This window comes from Mugil cephalus, chromosome 16 (assembly GCF_022458985.1).
Source record: "Mugil cephalus isolate CIBA_MC_2020 chromosome 16, CIBA_Mcephalus_1.1, whole genome shotgun sequence".
Taxonomy (NCBI): domain Eukaryota; kingdom Metazoa; phylum Chordata; class Actinopteri; order Mugiliformes; family Mugilidae; genus Mugil; species Mugil cephalus.
In genome coordinates, this window is record NC_061785.1 from 19,831,753 (window position 1) to 19,851,403 (window position 19,651).

At 40.5% G+C, this 19,651-nt stretch overlaps 1 protein-coding gene across 1 annotated transcript in view; it reads right to left on the reverse strand.

Moving 5' to 3' along the window:
- Positions 1 to 19,651, reverse strand: part of LOC125022019 (integrin alpha-M-like) — a 108,050-nt gene that overhangs the window by 3,215 nt on the left and 85,184 nt on the right. The window contains 18 exon segments of the mRNA XM_047608286.1: positions 107 to 180; positions 409 to 534; positions 653 to 807; positions 886 to 1,037; positions 1,835 to 1,868; positions 1,871 to 1,967; positions 2,086 to 2,298; positions 2,395 to 2,535; positions 2,620 to 2,759; positions 3,072 to 3,204; positions 3,894 to 3,967; positions 4,109 to 4,259; positions 4,423 to 4,573; positions 4,898 to 5,043; positions 5,127 to 5,251; positions 5,388 to 5,502; positions 5,601 to 5,671; positions 5,799 to 5,902. Coding sequence (XP_047464242.1) covers positions 107 to 180; positions 409 to 534; positions 653 to 807; positions 886 to 1,037; positions 1,835 to 1,868; positions 1,871 to 1,967; positions 2,086 to 2,298; positions 2,395 to 2,535; positions 2,620 to 2,759; positions 3,072 to 3,204; positions 3,894 to 3,967; positions 4,109 to 4,259; positions 4,423 to 4,573; positions 4,898 to 5,043; positions 5,127 to 5,251; positions 5,388 to 5,502; positions 5,601 to 5,671; positions 5,799 to 5,902 — 2,202 coding nt within the window.

A 19,651-nucleotide genomic window follows, 5' to 3' on the forward strand; every position in this document is an offset into this window, starting at 1 on the left:
AAGGCCTGTTAGTATCATATGCCTCCGGTATGTTGCTGCTTTAGGCCGAGGTTGCTGGCTTCCCATCATGCATGTAAGCGAAGACTGTGTTGAAGCGTGTCCTCACCTGGTAAAGTTGAAATCCAGTTTCAAGTCATCCACACATTGGTTGTCAGTGCCACAGTTGATCTCAAACCCTAACTGTGAAAGAGAGTGTGGAGTAAATTGTATTTTACCAGAAAGAACCCATTAAATCAAAGTTTGTGATGATATCTGGACATGGTCTAGGAGAGCTCTCCACATAGTAACATGCGAAATGGTCAATAATGTAGCAACAATGAAATGAATGCATAAAAAGTAGTGGCAAACGCAAATATGTTTTTCTTAACTTCATAAATACTAAGTTTTGTGCCTTTGAAATTTACTTACTGAATGAATGGCTGTAGTTTGGGCCTGCTGCGCAAGACTTGGTTTGAGCCCTGAAGAAGACGGTAAACCTTCAAAGGTGAATCTTAACTCATTGCTAAGTGGACTGACAACATCTTCTGCACATGCCTGCAGGAAAAGGACACTATTATGAAGTTTGTTTTTGTCAAGATTGTGAGAATCATTTGGATTCAGTGTTAGAGGACTCTTAAAAACAAAATGGTTGTATCAGGGTCTTCTGATTTACCTGAATGAAGAATTTCAAGGTGCTGCATTTGTTCCTATTTAAGGAAACAGTAATGGTCTCGGTCGACTCTCGTTGTTTATCAGTGATATAAGCTCGATTCTTTGGGGCCTTGCGAGTGGCATCCAGTGTGAAAGTATGTTTGATTATTGCTTGAGCTGGAATAGATCAGAGTTAAATTTGAATGGTACACTGAACAAACATACCAAAGAATGGACGGACGGTAGGTTTGTCACCTGAAGAACCTGTAGATATTGAAGTGAGACTGGTCATGGTAAAGCAGATTGTAGCTGTGTTCTGCAATGCTACTGAGCAGTCTACATTTTGAGTAGGGATTATCTTTGGGTCGAATGACACAGTAGCTTCAACCATGACGATAGGTCTTGATCTGGAAATGGTGAGAAATAACATGTGAAACAGCTTTGGTTTTTTAAGGTGTTATTAAAAAGAAAAGAATAGAAAGAAACTGGCCGAGATGTCACGACTGACCAACCTTTGCTTTGGTTTTCACACATTACAAAAGACACTGACAAAAACAATACATCATGAGCCTTGTAAATGATGGATGGTGCCACAGTGACAACACCCATTGGTTTGTAGACTACAGCTCTGACATTAGATTTGAGTTTGACATTTTTGGTCAAATAAATATTGCACTGTCAACTGTCAGTGATATTATAACAAAGTGGAGCGGGGTCAGTGGATGCTGAGGCGCATAGTGCCCAGAGGTCACCAACTCTCTGCAAAGTCGATGGCTACAGACCTCAAAACTTCATGATGCCTTCAGATTAGCTCAAGAACAGTGCGTAGAGAACTTCATAGAATGGGCTTCCATGGCCCAGCAGCTGCATCCAAGCCATACATCACCAAGTGCAATGCAAAGCGCCGGATGCAGTGGTGTAAAGCACACCACCAAACCTTCTCATCCAACATCAGTGTCTAACCTCACAAGTAAAATTCTGGAAGAAAGGTCTATACCGTTGGCAATATGGTGTATTTTTGGAGAAAGCACCTAATGACCATCAATGATATTCCACATACTTTTGCATTGGCTTCACTTTCAAGACTTGGTGTTTACATCCATTTTTTATGCACAATCTGTGGTGTACAGTAGGTTACAAATGACCAAAAATGGTATAGTTACACTTGACAAAACAGTGCTTGATTAGAGTACTTTGGACATACCTGAGTAAGACAACTGTGCCCTTTGATCCCACGCTAAGTCTGGCAGTTTATCTCCACTCTGGTCTAAAGACTCCTGACTGATCGACAAGCCGAAATACTTCAGTCCTGACTTGACTTCAGAGCCAGTTATTCTCTGTGTAAAGGAGACAGTTTGAATTACTCAAATTATACAGACTTTAAATGCAGTGGCAAACAGACCCCAGATGGCGAATGTGTTTATTGTCCTTTGAGAATTCTCTATTGTTGCTCACCTGTGAGTAAATGGGATTGATACTTGGTCTTCTTTCGCCGTGGAATATGTAGATGCTGCCTTGGCCATCATTCTCCAAAGGTGCTCCAACTGCTAAATCACTGATCCCGTCTGTATTTAAATCAGGCAGCACAGCAAGAGAAGACCCAAACCTTCCTTTGCTGGATTCAGCCCCTCTTAATACTAATGGAGAGTCAAAGCGACACTCAACTGTCTGGTGAAAGCATAAGGATGAGAGTGAATGTTACACGTTTATTGAAAGTAGAAAAATAGATGAATTGTGTCATTAGAAAACAATAATGTCATTTACCAAATACTTCAACTGGCACACATAAACTCTTCCCTCTCTCTCGGATTCCATATGCATTGGGGCGGATATGAGGATGAGGTCAGTATACTGGCTGCTCATGCTCATGGCACAAACCTCTGCCCCAAAGTATTCACCAGATTGCTGAAACCGTCCAAACAGCATGATGAAGCACAATTCTGATAATGTTGTCTTTCAGGACCGTATGGCTTACACATAAATACATACCTGCTGTGGATATGGATCTATTATTTTATTATGTGTCATGCTTTCATCAACAACCATCACAATTCCTCTGTGCTGATATCGTGGAGCACCAACAATTGTGACTGTGCCACTTGAAGTTTTAGCAACTGCCATAGAATAACCTAGAATTCAAAACAGTCAAGCAAGGTCATCAGTTAAAATATCAAATATCCAAGTTTAGCTAGTGTGTATATTCCAGTGGCGAGGAGACTTCTGTGTATCACATTAAATGCAAAAACAAAAACAACGTGACTTGTATTAAACATGTTTGTATATTCAACTCCTTATTTCTCGTTTGCCATTTTTCTGTCAATTTCCTGTTCTGATCAATGTGTTGCTGTCAGACTTTACACACATGAAGCACATGCACTGTGCATGATGATGTACAGTAGGTACAGTGTGAAAGTAGTTTATTGTTGGTGTGATATTCTTACCAAGGTAACTGTCAGGCTGTAGAAAAGCAGGCTCAAAGGAACTGGTCTTGAGAGGTCCTGAGGATCCAGTACGCGAGTATTTTATGTATCCTCCCCTCCACTGGTTTGCACCAACAACTGCCAACAGAATTCCCTGCAATGTAGACCGAGGAGTAATGATTTAAAAGTGTTTTGCATAATATTTGAGGAAAAACAATAATAACCACCTCTCAGTTGTATGTCTCTAGCAGCTAGAGAAGCTAATCTACTACTGTAAGACTTATATAACATATTAGAACAGAGAATAGAGCAGAGACTGTATAAATATGGATGATGGAGCAGCTCCCCAAGAGTGAAGCCAAAGCAAGTAGAGCTCCCCCTGGTGTCTGGCTGCAGTATAGGTCATAAGCTCCACCCCCTCCATGTTAGTGGATGCGAATTGGGCCAAAATAAAACACTAAAATACACATTGAAAAAAAAAATTCAAGGATGGCTTCAGTCATTCTAGGTAGTTAATATAATGCTGATGCATACTCAAGTGTCCACTTTTCTGATGAGTTTTAATTTAGTTGCTTATTTGATGCTATGGAAACAGGATGTGACATCATGTAGACCAAAAGTTGTCATGCCAACCAATCCATTCCATTAACCAGATAACACCCATACTGTTTTTATCATTTCCACCACGACACTATCTGTAAAACGATGAGGCTAAAATGTACCTTAACCTATATGATATAAGACAGTTTTAAATACATTAAGTCTCCTCATTCTTATAACCAGGATGACACTAAAACCTCCAGTCCAGTCACTGTCCAGTCGCCTTCCTGTGATTTTATTTACCCCAGGCACAAAAGCTGCACTGAATCCCTCTTGAGACATTTCCATTTTCAGAGACTCGCCGCTGCTTTGAGATCCTGTGACAGAAAAGCAAAACAGTACTTAAAAGGCAGACTACAACAGTCTGAGTCATTATGGCTTGAGGTAGCAATGGTCAATGGTAGAACATGTACAGTAATTTCAACGTTGAAGATTTGACGTTTAGTTTACATTAGCACCTTCAATGGAGAAGATTTTGTTCTGCAAATTCTGTCTTATTTTTTCAAGTGCTCCGAAGCCGTCCACTTGAAACACATAATCATTTGAAGGAGCAGATGCAATGGTGTCCAGTTCTCCTTTTGCTGCAGACGTTTCAAATGCACTCCCCACCTAGGGACATTGAAACAACGTGTTTGAGATGTTAGATATATGGTTTGAGTTATTAAAATTTTAAACGAGGATTACAGAGAATCACTCAACTCACTCTTCAACACACAAGCTAGCAGTGAACCCACATCTAGATCCAAAATATTTATCCATCATTTGTACTCACTCCAATAGCAAATCGAACAATGTGTTTCCCAGCAGCTAACGTTGCAGCCTGTGGTAATTCATTCCGGTCATGAGATTCACCATCAGTAATGACGATCAAGACCTTCTTCATATTTGGTTTGGAACCTCTTTGTGATGTAAAAACTTTATTACTGCCAAATGACAAAATAACATTTTAATCTTTATTACCCATATAACCCTCATTTTTAGTGCTATTCCTTCCATGACTTATTCAATAACATTTGAGGATGTATAATTTTAATTGACAGTTTTTACGTCCAGCTGTGGTTGGGTCTGTTTCAGTCACAGGGTGTAAAACTTTAATTCATACAATGCCTCTTTTGAAAGCAGTTGTATTAGTGAAGTCCACACAATGATTAAATTCATCATGTTAAAAAATGTCTGGACAGGAAATCAAGGTGAAGATGTCATAGTTTAGCATTTAAATCATATAATGGCAGAATAACAGCACTCACACAACATGTTTGATGGCCTTTGCTGTGTAGGTCCCTCCCCCTAATTGGATTATATGGTCAATGTTAGTCTCCCATGGTGTAGATGAGAAAAAATTATCAAAGTAATAATGGACTCTGGGGTCCCAAGAGAACTGGGAAATAGAAAACTGAAAGACAAGAACACAATTATTAATTTATTTTATGCAAACTGTGTAATTATTTTGTGTCTTTGGGACCATGGTCCTCTTACTCGTGTGTTTCCCTGCAGAGATGACCGGACCAGATTTTTAACAAAATTCTTCATGATTTGAAAATCCTTTGGAAACACGCTGCCTGAACCATCCAGCAGAAAAGCAACTTCTGTCCACCGGCACTCTGTTGACCAGTGAGCATAATTAATCAAGCGATCCTTTGAAAATTTTTCCTTTTAGTATCAGGCAACCTCCAGATTCTGGGCTTTTTAATAAATGACATTAGTACACTGTCAACTTTCAACTCAATATACTTTTACCTTCAATAGAGGAAGGTATGGATGGTTGAACACAATTGGAAGTTGTAATGGGAAAGCACAGACCATTGTACATGGTGATACTTGTACAGTCCTTAGGAATGGTCGGACCACATGCCTGAAAAGAGACCAATCCTGATCAGTAGTAAAACAAAAATATAGATATATTTCCAAGTAGCACAAACCTCTGCAATTCTCTGCAGTTCACCTACTCACCAGTGTTTCCTGTGTGGTGGGATTAGCTTTCAATGTCAAACCAAGAGACATGTTCACTGCATAATTCGGCACTGTAAGGGAACGATTCGACAGAGGTTTAAAGATAGTTAAACCACAATAAAACATAAAATACATTTGTGTGTGATGCAGTATGAGTAGAAACCCTGTGAAGACATTGAGAAATAAAAAGTTGCCCACCTGAAGGTGACACTCTAGCACAGGATTCGCTGTTGATGTCGCAGGTAAATATTTCCCCCCTACCATTTGGTGAATACTGTTCAAGTGGGGCACTGACGACCAATCTAATAAAAAGTTAAATAACACACAAACAACCAAAAACAGTGTGGTGAGGGCTGTGTAGTTAGAGTTGTTAGCTGATCAAATCTTGCATCTTGCATAAAACCCACATTTAGCGCCACAATGCATCGTCTGACTCACTCTGATTGTCTTTGCACCACCTGGTAGCCAAAACCTGCTGCAGAGTTGTTCAGGGTCTTCCAAGCCATGGGATCAATATTGAAACAAAGAGCAGCTTTTAACACTGAAGGAATCAGAAGAGAGAACCATTTATTGCAATGTGATTATGGGGAAGTTAATTAATCTGACTACGTGTTTTTGTTTGTGATGTCATTGGTCTTTGTGTTGCCTTCAGTCTATCTCTGGGGTGTAACAGTACGGTCTGCCCACGGTGTCTTATTCTGAAGCCACTAGGGAGCACCAAAGTCAGACATATTCAACATAGTGGCTCAGAAGGAATGATTCTTTTGACGTTCAAGGATTCATTGTGAAGCCTGTGTTGTCTGCGAGGCTGACCCTGTTGACTCTAATTCTTGCCACTTACTATTAGAAATCACACAGAAGTGGATGTGTGTGATAAATGATAACCTGTTCTTTGCAATAGAATCATGTTTTCCACGTTTTGACCAACTTATGGTTTTGTGAATGGAAATTCTCATTGTTCACATGTCCAGGTCAAGTTGACGTAAACCAGATTTGACCAAACAGGACGTTCCTGTGTGTGAGATCCTTTCCTGGCCTGTTGTTTTCAGTGTTTCCTTTCAGCCTATTTTACTCTATAACTGTCTATACACGCATGCATATGCAGGCATATATAATTTTTACAACGCCTGCAATTTATAACTTCTAAACATTTCCTCCAATTTGTAAAAACCGTTTGAACTCTATATGAACTTAAAAGAAAAGCAACAATATAATATCTTCCACTGCAGCTGATAAGAAGTCTCTCTTCTCTACGAGCCTACGTGTGAGATTTCCTCATCACTTTTTGCTGCTCAAGTTTTTTTTAATTTTTTTTTTTGGGCAGTACATGACATTTTCTAAAATTAGCCATCTGTTATCAGTTGTTATCAAACTTGTTATCAGTTTCAGTGCCATCACACGAATATATATATGGCAGGGCGCTGTTTACTGTCATCTGTTAATTCCATTTACATTTCAGTGTCCAACAGTGACATCGTGTGAGAGTTCTGCTGCTGTGGAATTTACAAGAAATAATAAGAAATAAATCAAAATATTTCTTCAGCTCGTGGTCTTTTTTTGTTTTGTTTTTTCATCACTGAAAAAGCCCCTGTTGAGCCATTGTAGTCTTTGTTGCTTCAACAAGTGAAAGTGACAGAAAATACCACGTAAATGGCGGCAGTAAGGGTGTCACTGAAACAGATGAAGAGGATGTGTGGACTGAAATGTGCATAACCTTTAATAGCACTTCAACACCACACAAGAAAAGCAGCCAGTGCGCCAGATGAGGTCTTTAGCTGAACAGTTGGTCTTTATAAAACATATTTTCAAGGAAATCAATTTATTGAGCAATACATTTTTTTAAGAGTGCGTAATTTAGAATGTAAATCTTCACAGTTTCTTTTATATTCAGGATGAAAGGATAAAAAGCACATATATTCATCTCAAATTGTTTTTCTATCTGCATCTATGTCAAATTCCACAAATAACTGTTGTCATTAATAACATTTGCTGCATGCAATGGGGATCAAACAGCTTACAGCTTGCTTAATGTCATGTAATCAAATAAAATAAAAAGGTCAAATTAAAACTGTTGGCAAATATGACGCAAGACAAGATCTGAATGCACAGACTTACCTGACAAGAACAGTGTAGCAACAATTACCCAGCCCATTGTGTTAGTCCCATGGAAAGAAAAAAAACTAAAACTCGAAAACTTCGAACTTCAAAAAATGCTTCTGCTGCTGAGCCCCAAAGAGGGAGATGGTGAAAGCAAAATGCAAGAATCACAAGGTGACAGCTCCAAACCAAGACACTCAGTTAGAGGAACTCAGATGTAGGAGGGGTTATCACACTGACAAACTCTTTCTGTTTGATAGACCTAAAGAACCGGCTATTTTGGACCTTGATTGAACACAGCATTGGTATTGTTAAATTCATGGTAACCAGAACTTAATTAATGATATGAAACCAAAGAAATAAGAACATGAGACCATCACTTTGAACTGTAGTTAATGTTGATGCTATATAAATAAAATTGAATTGAACTTCCTTTCTTCTGTTTCTACTGTTGATTGGCTTCTTCCAAGACAAGTCAAATACCAAAAAGATCTGTCGTATGAGTTGATTGATTGTTCCCCGCTACCATTTCATGACTGAGACATCCTCAGTAACCGTTTCAAATTTTTTTGCTCAACTTCCCCTGTAATCTTATCTCTCTGTCTCTCTGTTGTCTCTCTCCAGATACTTTGTGACTAATTACAGAATTCTAACACCAGTTACATAATTAACAGCTGGCCAGTAACTCACTGATATTTGAAAAGATGAATAACTTCTTCCAAACTGGTAACTGACCAACCGGTGAGGCCTTTCTTTTCTCACACCGTCACACTTGTATGTGCTGACTCATTTTGCCCCTGTGCAGGAAGTGAAGCTCTTCTCATGCTCACTACCTATAAAATGTACCACTGTCATCAAATTTCAGTGCCCACTTTTCTTTAAATGTTGTGTTATGTATTTCCAACGAGCAAGGAATTTAAGAGGATAAAAAGTGTTGATCACCCTGACTCCCTCCACGTTCGACCTTTTGCAGACTTGCTGGTCCCCCCTTCTTGCCAAGCAAAGACGATCGAGAAAGGTTGCGAAAAGGTCAAGGATCAGTGCACTGTGTTGCTGTGCCTGGTATGGATTTCTAAGGGCAGATTAGCAATGTTGTCACATGCTCTCCAAGGCTCTCTCTGTGTGTGTGTGCGTATGTGTGTGTGTGTGTGTTTAAAATGACCTCTGGAGGGATGAGATGCTCTTCTTAGATGAGACAGTTAATAATCTAATAATGAATAAGAACTAAACATTTACTTATCACAACGTACAGCAAAAGAAAAACAACTCTTTACTAAAAGGTGCAGGGACCTAATGAAAGAAACATCCTTTAGTTTGAGGAGCATGTGCAATACCAAACTCTAACATCAGGCCAATTTGCCTGTGTGTTCTGGATTATATGCTCTACCCACATGCCCATTTATTTAAACCACACTTTATAGAACAGTTATACGCGTCTTCCCACGGTATGATAATACGCTGCTTGTCTTCACACCATTAAACACCTCTGTGGTCACTATGTCTAGCTAAGGCTAGATGGAAGTAGCTCAACAGTCCAATCATCAGCTCATCAACTCCTTGTTATATTCCTCTAACAATTGTTTGAGTTACAGTTTACATCTGTATTCATCCAGACTCAAAATATATGTAGTAAAGACCTTAAATGTATTTGAGCAGTTGTTTTTGTAAAACTTGATGATGTCACAGTGAAGATGATTTTGAACTTCAAAATGATGAAATGTCTTCATTCCATTGTTTTATCTAGTTACATATTTGTCAAAAACTATATCCTCAGTAACATATAAATTCTTGAGTTATGGCCAAAAACACATTTTCCAAGGTCACGATGACCATTGAGCCCAAACTCTCACTAGTTCCTCTGTATCTCCAAGTGGACATTTGTTGTAAACTGAAAAAAGTTCCTCCAAAGCCTTTGAGACATATTCATTTAAAAGAAAGTGATTCTCAGATGGATGGCATTATGAATGGACCCAGAGAGAATCCTAAACTAAAATGCATTTCACCTCATTTGTAACTGGACCAGACGTGTAACAGTGAACTGAATTGTGTGTTTTCCTGCAACCATTTTCCAGTGTGTGGCACCACTCCTCTGTACACCAGGATTGTTGGAGGTCAAGATGCTCCAGCTGGAAGTTGGCCATGGCAAGTTAGTCTGCAGAGATTTGGTGGCCATGTTTGTGGCGGTTCCCTCATCAACCAAGAGTGGGTGATGTCTGCTGCTCACTGCTTCTCCAGGTGGGCAACTAAAATGTGTTTTAACACAAGTAGTTGACAGTAATTTCATTCCAATCAGAGACACTCCTCTTGTTGTAAAACCAAAGGTATTTTGTCTTTTCTCCTCCAGTACAAGTATGTCTGGTTGGAGCGTTTCTCTGGGTCTTCAGAGCCTACAGGGTGACAACCCAAACCAAGTGTCCAGAACTGTTTCCACCATCATTTTGCATCCAGACTACGACAGCTACACCAGCAACAACGACATTGCTCTGCTCAGACTCTCCTCACCAGTCAGCTTCACAGACTACATCAGACCTGTGTGTCTGGCAGCGAGTGGCAGTGTGTTCAACAACGGCACTGATAGCTGGGTCACTGGCTGGGGTGCAGTCCAGGAGGGAGGTGAGTCTGGACGTTTGCTGATCATTACTTTTGGTATTCGATATCCTAACACAGAAAAATTATGAACATCTGTCCCAACATCCAAACAATCATCATATCTGTTGCATTGTTATTAGAAACCAGTTTCACCATGTACATTCAATATCAACTTGTTTCTCCAACACACAGTCAGCCAATCCTGTCTATTAAACATTGTCAAATTAATCAAATCAATTATGTATCTATTTAAGCTTATTTATTCATTTATCTATGAACTGTACACGAGCAGTCCGGGCTCTTTAAACCGGCTCTACTTTCCAGTCTCCCGCTCGCGCGCGGTAACTAGGCAACCAGTACTAGCAACTGATTAGCCGTATACTGTAGGGTACATTGGCTAAACAAGAACAACGTTCATAAACAATACTGCATGAAGTCCAACCGGGATCATAAACTCACACATAACATATTCACAAATCAATTACCCAATTCCAAAAATATGTATTTTACCATCACAGTTCACCACACACGCACACAATAGCTTCACACTCAAGTGTGTTCTCGTTCTCTAAACGTATTCACGCGAGATTTCCCTTGTTCCTGAATACCCAGTGTAGCGAACGCGCCCTCTGCTGGTAGAAGTTAGATAGCGCATCCTACTAGATAACATTTTTCAACAATAAACCAACCTTTCCTTATTAGAAAACACACAGACAATTTTCACTACACTCTGAACATGAGCTTTACTAAATGGAAATAATAATATTATAGTTATATACCCTCACTGATAGCTCTGATAATAAATGGCTCTAGACATTTCAGATAGTGTACCTTTTCACACATTGAATTTTCTCAATGAAAACATGGTATTACTTATTTAAAATGGCACTTGACATTCAATTCAATTAGTACCCATTTATCAAAGTACCTGACCCATTTACACCTATACCACTAATCATCAGTTACTGTACTCTGGACCCCAATTAGATCAACTCTGTACTAGAACTCATATCAGCTCCAGTTCTTTTAGTCTGTTACAAGTCTCTTCGTTTGTACAGCACCAGTTCAATGTGTTCTCCCGGAATTGTCCCTTTTTCACAGTCCATAGAATTTTACCATTCAGATTTTCAGAGTCCATTTTCTCCGAACTAGAGTAATGTTCGTGTAAGGTCTAAGGTGTCTAGTGATACCCACGGTCGCCACATGACCGGTGGGTTGCAGGCTGGGGACACCCGCTCTCACCCACTTCGGCTCACCCAAGGCGTTGTAGGTCAGTATTCGGGATGGTGTCTGTGACGCTGCGGGTAGCTGGTCGCTGGTGGAGAGTCAGGATTATCTTCCTCTGATGACTCTTGTAGACTTTCCCCAGGCTCTGCAGTGTCATTCTCACCATCTCCATCAGCTGTGATGCCTCTGTTGTCAGTCTCTGCCTCCTCTTGAACAACCGTTGCATCTTCCAGCTCTGGTGCTCCGTCTGGCATCGTCAGAGCTGGTGCAAATGGCTCTGCCTCTGGATTCAAATCTGCAGTTCTCTGACTCTCTCAGTTCTTGGTCATATGGAAAACGACACACCAGCTCAACGTCCTCACTGCTTTTGCTGTCTGAGTCTTCTTTTGGTTTGCTGTTTTGGCGTTGTCTTGTTCTTGTCCGTGTCTGTATTTTCCTCTCTTGTTTTGGTTTCCCCAAGGGCAGACTGTCACATGGAAGTAGGAGGTTCTGTGCAACACGCAAGTCTTACCTCCTCCCTCAGGTGCTACTTCATACACTGTGATGTTACGATTACTAAGATATGGCTTGAGCTGGAACTTAATCGCATCACTGTAAAGACCAGTCTCTATGAACCGGAGGAATTTCTCTGAATTAGTTCTGGACTCAACTACTCACCTTCCTCGACTGCATCATCATCACTGGATTTTCTTCTCTTTCAGTTCTATTGCTCTGAATAAGTAATTCTGTGCTGTCTCCTTTGGATCTTATGTCATGTTCATCAGGCGATGCAGTAGGTCGGAGGAGGGGTCCACTTTGTAGTGAACTTTGAGTATGGTCCTGAGAGTGTGCAGCGTCAGTTGCACACGCTGCTTTATGTCATGTCTCTCCTCGTGGTAAATGTGGTGTGGAGTTTGTAAAATTCACACCGTGCTCTTTCCATCTTTTCAGGGGGACTCTGGAGGTCCAATGGTGAGTAAGCAGGGCTCCGTCTGGGTCCAGTCTGGTGTTGTCAGTTTTGGTTTTGGCTGTGCTCGGCCTGGTCACGGCCTCGGACATCATATACTGTAGATTTTGCTCTAAAAATACCTTTTATCCTCCTTACAGAAACTTTAAAAATGTCAGTGAGTGGAAGGTGTTCCTTGGCCATCGACTTATAAATAGTTTTGAGAAATCTTTGGGTGTTGTGAGCATTTTGCTAAGTCAGATATCCGGTTGCAATATTGCACTTTTACAACTGGCTGAAGCAGTGAGCTACAGCTATTATGTAGCGTGGTGCAGAGTGAAGTTGCCCTCCACTACACATTTAATTTGAAAGTGCAAAAGAGCAAAAATATGTTTTTTACAATCACAGTTCGCCACATACGCACACAATAGCTTCACACTCAAGTGTGTTCTCGTTCTCTAAACGTATTCACGTGAGATTTCCCTTGTCCCTGAATACCCAGTGTAGCGAACGCGCCCTCTGCTGGTAGAAGTTAGATACCGCATCCTACTCGACAACAACATTTTTCAACAATAAACCAACCTTTCCTTTTTAGAAAACACACAGACAATTTTCACTACACTCATGAGCTTTACTAAATGGAAATAATAATATTATAGTTATATACCCTCACTGATAGCTCTGATAATAAATGGCTCCAGACATTTCAGATAGTGTACCTTTTCACACATTGAATTTTCTCACTGAAAACATGGTATTACTTTTTTAAAATGGCACTTGACATTCAATTCAATCAGTACCCATTTATCAAAGTATCTGACCCATTTAGACCTATACCACTAATCATCAGTTACTGTACTCTGGACCCCAATTAGATCAACTCTGTACTAGAACTCATATCAGCCCCAGTTCTTTTAGTCTGTTACTGTCTCTTCGTTTGTACAGCACCAGTTCAATGTGTTCTCCCGAATTGTTCCCTTTTTCACAGTCCATAGATTTTACCATTTCTGATTTTCAGAGTCCCATTTTCTGGCGTCCGAACTGAGTTATGTTAGTGTTAGGGTCTTAGGTGTCTTGTGATAACGACGGTTACGCCACATGACCGGTGGGTTGCAGGCTGGGGACACTGCTTCTCACCCACTTCTGGTCACAAGGCGTTGTTGGTCAGTATTCAGGGATGGTGTCTGTGTCGCTGCAGGTAGCTGGTCGATGGTTGTGGAGTCAGGAGTATTCTTCCTCTGATGACTCTTGTAGACTTTCCCAGGCTCTGCGTGTTCGTCTCACGATCTCCATCAGCTGTTGATGCCTCTGTTGTCTAGTCTCTGCCTCCTCGTGGAAGAACTGTTTGCTATCTTCCAGCTATGTGCTCGTTTTTCTGGCATGTCTGAGCTGGTTGCAATTGGCTTCTGCCTCTGGATCATATTCTGCAGTTCTCTGACTTTCTCTCTGTTCTTGGTAATATGGAAAACGACCACCGCTCAACGTCATCACTGCTTTTGCTGTCTTGTGTCTTCTTTTGGTTTGCTGTTGTGGCTGTTGTCTTGTTTTGTCCGTGTCTGTATTTTCCTTCTTGTTTTGTGTTTTCCCAAGGGCAGACGTCACATGGAAGTAGGAGGTTCTGCTGTGCAACACGCAAGTCTTAACTCCTCCCTCAGGTGCTACTTCATACACTGTGATGTTACGATTACTAAGATATGGCTTGAGCTGGAACTTAAATCGCATCACCTGTAAAGACCAGTCTCTGATGAACCGGAGGATTTTCTCTGATTTAGTTCTGGTCTCAACTACTCACCTTCCTAGGACTGCGATCATCATCATGGATTTTCTTCTCTTTCAGTTCTTTGCTTGAATAAGTAATTTCTGTGCTGTCTCCTTTGGATCTTATGTCATGTTCATCAGGCGATGCAGTAGGTCGGAGAGAGGGGTCCACTTTGTAGTGACACTGTTGAGTATGGTCCTGAGGAGGGTTGGCAGAGTCGTTTGCACACGCTTGCTGTATGTCATGTCTCTCCTCGTGGTAAATGTGGTGTGGGAGTTTTGTAAAATTCAACACCGTGCTCTTTCCAGCTTTTCAGGGGGACTTGGAGTCCAATGTCGTGAGGTAAGCAGTGGCTCCGTCTGGGTCCAGTCTGGTGTGTTCAGTTTTGGTTTGGCTGTGCTCGGCCGGGGTCACGGCCTCGGACATCATTTACTGTAGTTTTGCTCTAAAAATACCTTTTATTCCTCCTTACAGAAACTTTAAAAATGGCAGTGAGTGGAAGGTGTTCCTTGGGCATCGACTTCTAAATTGTTTTGAGGAAATCATTGGCTAGGTGTTGTGTGCCATTTTGCTAAGTCAGATATCCGGTTGCAATATGGCACTTTTACAACTTGGTGAAGCAGTGAAGCTACAGCTATTATGTAGCGTGGTGCAGTGTGAGTTGCACTCCACTACACATTTAATTGAAAGTGCAAAGAGCAAAAATATGTTTTTTTACAATCACAGATTCGCCACTTACGCACACATAGCTTCACACTCAAGTGTGTCTCGTTCTCTTAAAACGTATTTCACGTGAGATTTCCCTTGTCCCTGAATGCACCCAGTGTAGCGAACGCGCCTTGCTGGTAGAAGTTAGATACCGCATCTACTCGACAACAACATTTTTCATCAAAAAACAACCTTTCCTTTTTAGAAAATACACAGACAATTTCACCACATCATGAGCTTTACTAAATGAAATAATAATATTTAGTATATACCCTCTAATGATTAGCTCTGATAAATATATGGCTCCTGACATTTCATGATAGTGTACCTTTTCACACATGTATTTTCTCACTGAAAACTTGGTTTTAATTTTTTAAATGGCAACTTGACATTCAATTCGATCATGTACCCATTTATCAAAGTTTTGACCCATTCTAGACCTATCACCATCAATCTTCAGTTACGGTTACTCTGGGCATCGAGTTCTTTTAGTCTGGTTACCAAGTCGCTTACGTTTCTGATTTTACAGAGTACATTTTCTTCGGCAACTAGGAGTAATGTTCGTGTACGGTCTAAGATGTGTCTAGTGATACCCACGGTCGCCACATGACCAGTGGGTTGCACGGCGGGGACACCCGCTGCTCACCCCACTTCGTCACCCCTAGGCGTTGTTAGGTCAGTATTCGGGGGATGGGTGTCGTGACGTGGCGGGGACGCTGGTTCGTCTGGTTGAGGTCAGGATTATCTTCCTTGATGAATCTTCGTAGACTTTCCTCAGGGCTCTGCAGTGTCGTTCTCACCATCTCCATCAGCCCCCCCCCCACGCCCCCCCCCTGCTGTGAGCCGCTGTTGTCCGTCATCTGCCTCCTCTTGAAGAACTGTTGCATCTTCCAGCTCTGGTGCTTCCGTCTAGGCATCGTCAGAGCTGGTCAAATGGCTCTGCCTCTGGCTTCATACGCTGCAGTTCTCTGACTCTCTCTAGTTCTTGGTTCATATGGAAAAACGACGCACCAGCTCAACGTTCTCATCATTGCTTTTGCTGTCTGAGTCTTCTTTTGGTAGTTTGCTGTTTTGGCGTTGTCTTGTTCTTGTCCGTGTCTGTATTTTCCTTCTTGTTTTGGTTTCCCCAAGGGCAGACTGTCACATGGAGTTAGGTGGTCTGTGCAACACGCAAGTTTACCTCTCCCTCAGGTGCTACTTCATACACTGTGATGTTTAGATTACTAAGATATGGCTTCGAGTGGAACTTAATCGCATCACTTGTATCGACAGTCTCTATTGAACCGGAGGAATTTCTTTCTGATTAGTTTGGACTCAACTACTCACCTTCCTCGAATGCAGCATCATCACTGGATTTTCTTCTCTTTCAGTTCTATTGCTCCTGCAATAAGTATATTCTGTGCTGTTCCTTTGGATCTGTATGTCTTGTTCATCAGGCGATGCAGTAGGGCGGAGGAGGGGTCCACTTTGTAGTGAACCTTTGAGTTTGGTCCTGAGGTGTTGCAGCGTCAGTTGCACACGCTGCTTTATGTCATGTCTCTCCTCGTGGTTAAATGTGGGTGTGGAGTTTGTTAAAATTCACACCGTGCTCTTTCCATCTTTTCAGTGGGGACTCTGGAGGTCAATGGTGAGGTAAGCAGGGCTCCGTCTGGTGGTTCAGTATGGTGTTGTCAGTTTGGTTTTGGCTCTGTGCTGGCTGGTCACGGGCCTCGGACCTCATATACTATAGATTTTTGCTCTATAATACCTTTATCCTCCATTACATGAAACTTTAAAATGTCAGTGTAGTGGAAGGTGTTCCTTGGCCATCGACTTTAAATAGTTTTGAGAAATCTATTGCGGTGTGTGAGCATTTTGCTAGTCAGATATCTGGGTTGCAATATTGCACTTTTACAATCTGGCTGATGCAGTAGGTGAGCTACAGTATTATGTAGGCGTGGTGTCAGAGGTGAAGTTGCCCTTCCACTACACATTTTTTTGAAAGTGCAAAAGAGCTAAAAATTGTTTTTACAAATCACTGTTCGCCACTTACGCCACAATAGCTTCACACTCAAGTGTGGTCTCCAGTTTCTCTAAACGTATTCACGTGAGATTTCCTTGTCCTGAATACCCTGTGTAGCGATACGGCGCCTCTGCTGGTAGAAAGTTAGATACCGCATCCTACTCGACAACAACATTTTTCAACAATAAAACCAAACCTTTCCTTATTTTCAGTTTTTCTGAAACCTTTTTTGGCATGGATTTTCAAATGATGTTGTTTTTTTTTTTTTATTTTTTATAATGTTTTTTTAGGGGATAGAGGAGGCCTCTTGCTGTGCAAGTTCGGACACATCCTTGGTTCTCAGGTAGCTGCTGCTAACAATGAGTAGGAGTAAAATCGACCGTGCAAATTTCCAGTCTGTTTCAAGACTTCAAGATTTGGATCATTCATTGAAAAAAGACAGTGGGGGATCTGCCTTCTCCTGCAGCGAGTTCTACAGAAGATTCACCACGTTTTTCATTGTCTCCTATTCCTGTCTTTGACAGTCCCCATATACCTCAATGTCTTGTGTTTACTGTTGTCGATGTAGGGCAGTTGACCCCTCAGTTGTGACAGCCGTGAATATTTCTCTCGGTAAACACTCCTGATTTTATATACTTACCTACAGTATTGAAAACAAATCTTCACATGATGGTATTTCCGAGAAAGTTTACATTTTATACGGTAAGCAATATAAAAGTGCATTTTGTTCTTAATTAAAAGGAAAATTTTTTAATTATTCCTGTTAAATGAAGGAAAGTTTTAATTATTCTATTCACTGCTGTACCTAGTGTTGTCGGCAATGTATTGTAATTTAGTCATATTTTTTTTCAAATAATTAATGATCAATAATACAATAAATGTCCTTTTAGTTCATTTCAGAATTCTTACTCTGTTCTCAATGTCATATAAAAAATATTTAAACAGTAGTTACCCAGGTGTTAAGCAAGTTCTTCAAAGGTTTTTCAGAACATTATTTGATGAAGCAGGTTATCTTGTACAGAAGTCTTAATTATTTTTGTTTCTACACAGTTAATACACAATTATTTGCGAAATATATAGATACAGAAATGTTTCTTTGGTCTGTGTCTTAATATGTGCACTCAGTTCAATAATGAGGATTACAAAGTGTAAAACGTAACTCTAAAGCTCCTGTCGCCATTTGTACCAATAGTATTAATCACTCACTAGACACTAATAGCCCCTATGTTTACAGCAAGCCTTCGATTGGGAACTTTAAGCGCAATTTTCTAACTTTCTGAAGCGTGACCTATCAAAGAACCAGTTTTGCTAAGGGTTGATGGATCTGACAAACTATTTTTCTACTGCTGGGTATTTCAGTTGAGTCATTTCATAGTGCTGAAATATTGAACTACTCAGTTTAATGATGACATTTAGTGATTTCTTCCATTCTGGTTGGCCCAAACCCAAAATGAATGAGTGACCTAAGGTGAGTGAATTCTGCCGAAAACCAAGCATTTTTCAATGTATCGAATGAAAATGAAATAAAACTCTGTTTGCCTGGTTGTCAGGCTTGAGTTAGACACAACCTATTCCATGTTAGTGTCACCTTTTTTTTTTTTTTTTTCTACCATGAGGGCTTTGAAGATAGCTTTAGACTCACACACCAATTTGTTTTCCTTCATTAGAGACTGTTGAAGCAAGGAAACATACTGCTATAACATTCTAAAAAATATCAAAAACCACATTTAACGTTAAAAATTGTATAGGTGGCCTCAGCGACTCTCCACAAAAAGCTTGTGTCCTAAAATAATTGCTGACACAGATATTGACTATTATTCTATTTTGCTCAGGCTGCTTCTTCATTGGTCCCAGGATCCTCCTCTCCTCTGCACTTTTACTTATCATCTGATTGTAATTTTTATCTTGAAAAAAATCCAGCCTTATAGTATAAAGGGGACAAAAAAAATTTTATAAAACATATGTCATGTTGTTGCATTGCGAGTATAAATAAATTAGAAAAAAAAATACCATATCAGAAGACCGAGGAGAACTACTGAATACATATTTGAATAATTACAAACCATTGAACTCTTACTGGCTGCGATTTTCTGGAATGCCTCAGTCAGTTAAAGTAGTGTATGTCCAGTGTCTTACCTGTATACAGGCCTGCTGTAGAGTAAGCTAGGAATGCCAACCCTCCCGAGCGTTCTCCGCAATCTCTTTGGTGGAATTCTGGTTCAGGTATACACTTCTTTTTCTGCCCTCAACCTGAGATGTGACAGGACAGAATGTGGGGTCTAGTTTCAAGCTTTTTAATGCATCATATAACACATGGAATGGATAAGATCATGGCATCACCCTTCTGAAAATGGGGGGTTGTTGTTAGATTCGCTGGAAAGAAGATGTTACTGGTTTGTGTCGTATCCAGGCTCGCCGTGCTGGTCAAGAGGATTTAGAGATTGAAGTCCGATCTGAAGAAATAAAAAAAAATAAAAATAGAATGTTGTATGAGCAAAATATACGCAACACAGTGTAGCACTTACTGTCGATTATACAAATATTTCCGCTCGTCCACTGTGTTGCTAACGTTGGCGAGATATTGTTGGTCGCACTCTCCCCTCTTCCATGAACTTATTGCACTGCTGAACACTGTACACCAGGCTACAGAGCGTCTGCAGGAGGTTAGAAATACAAATAAATATTGTATTTTTTAATAAATACAAATAAATTTCTAAAATATCTATAATTAATTCAAGTTTACA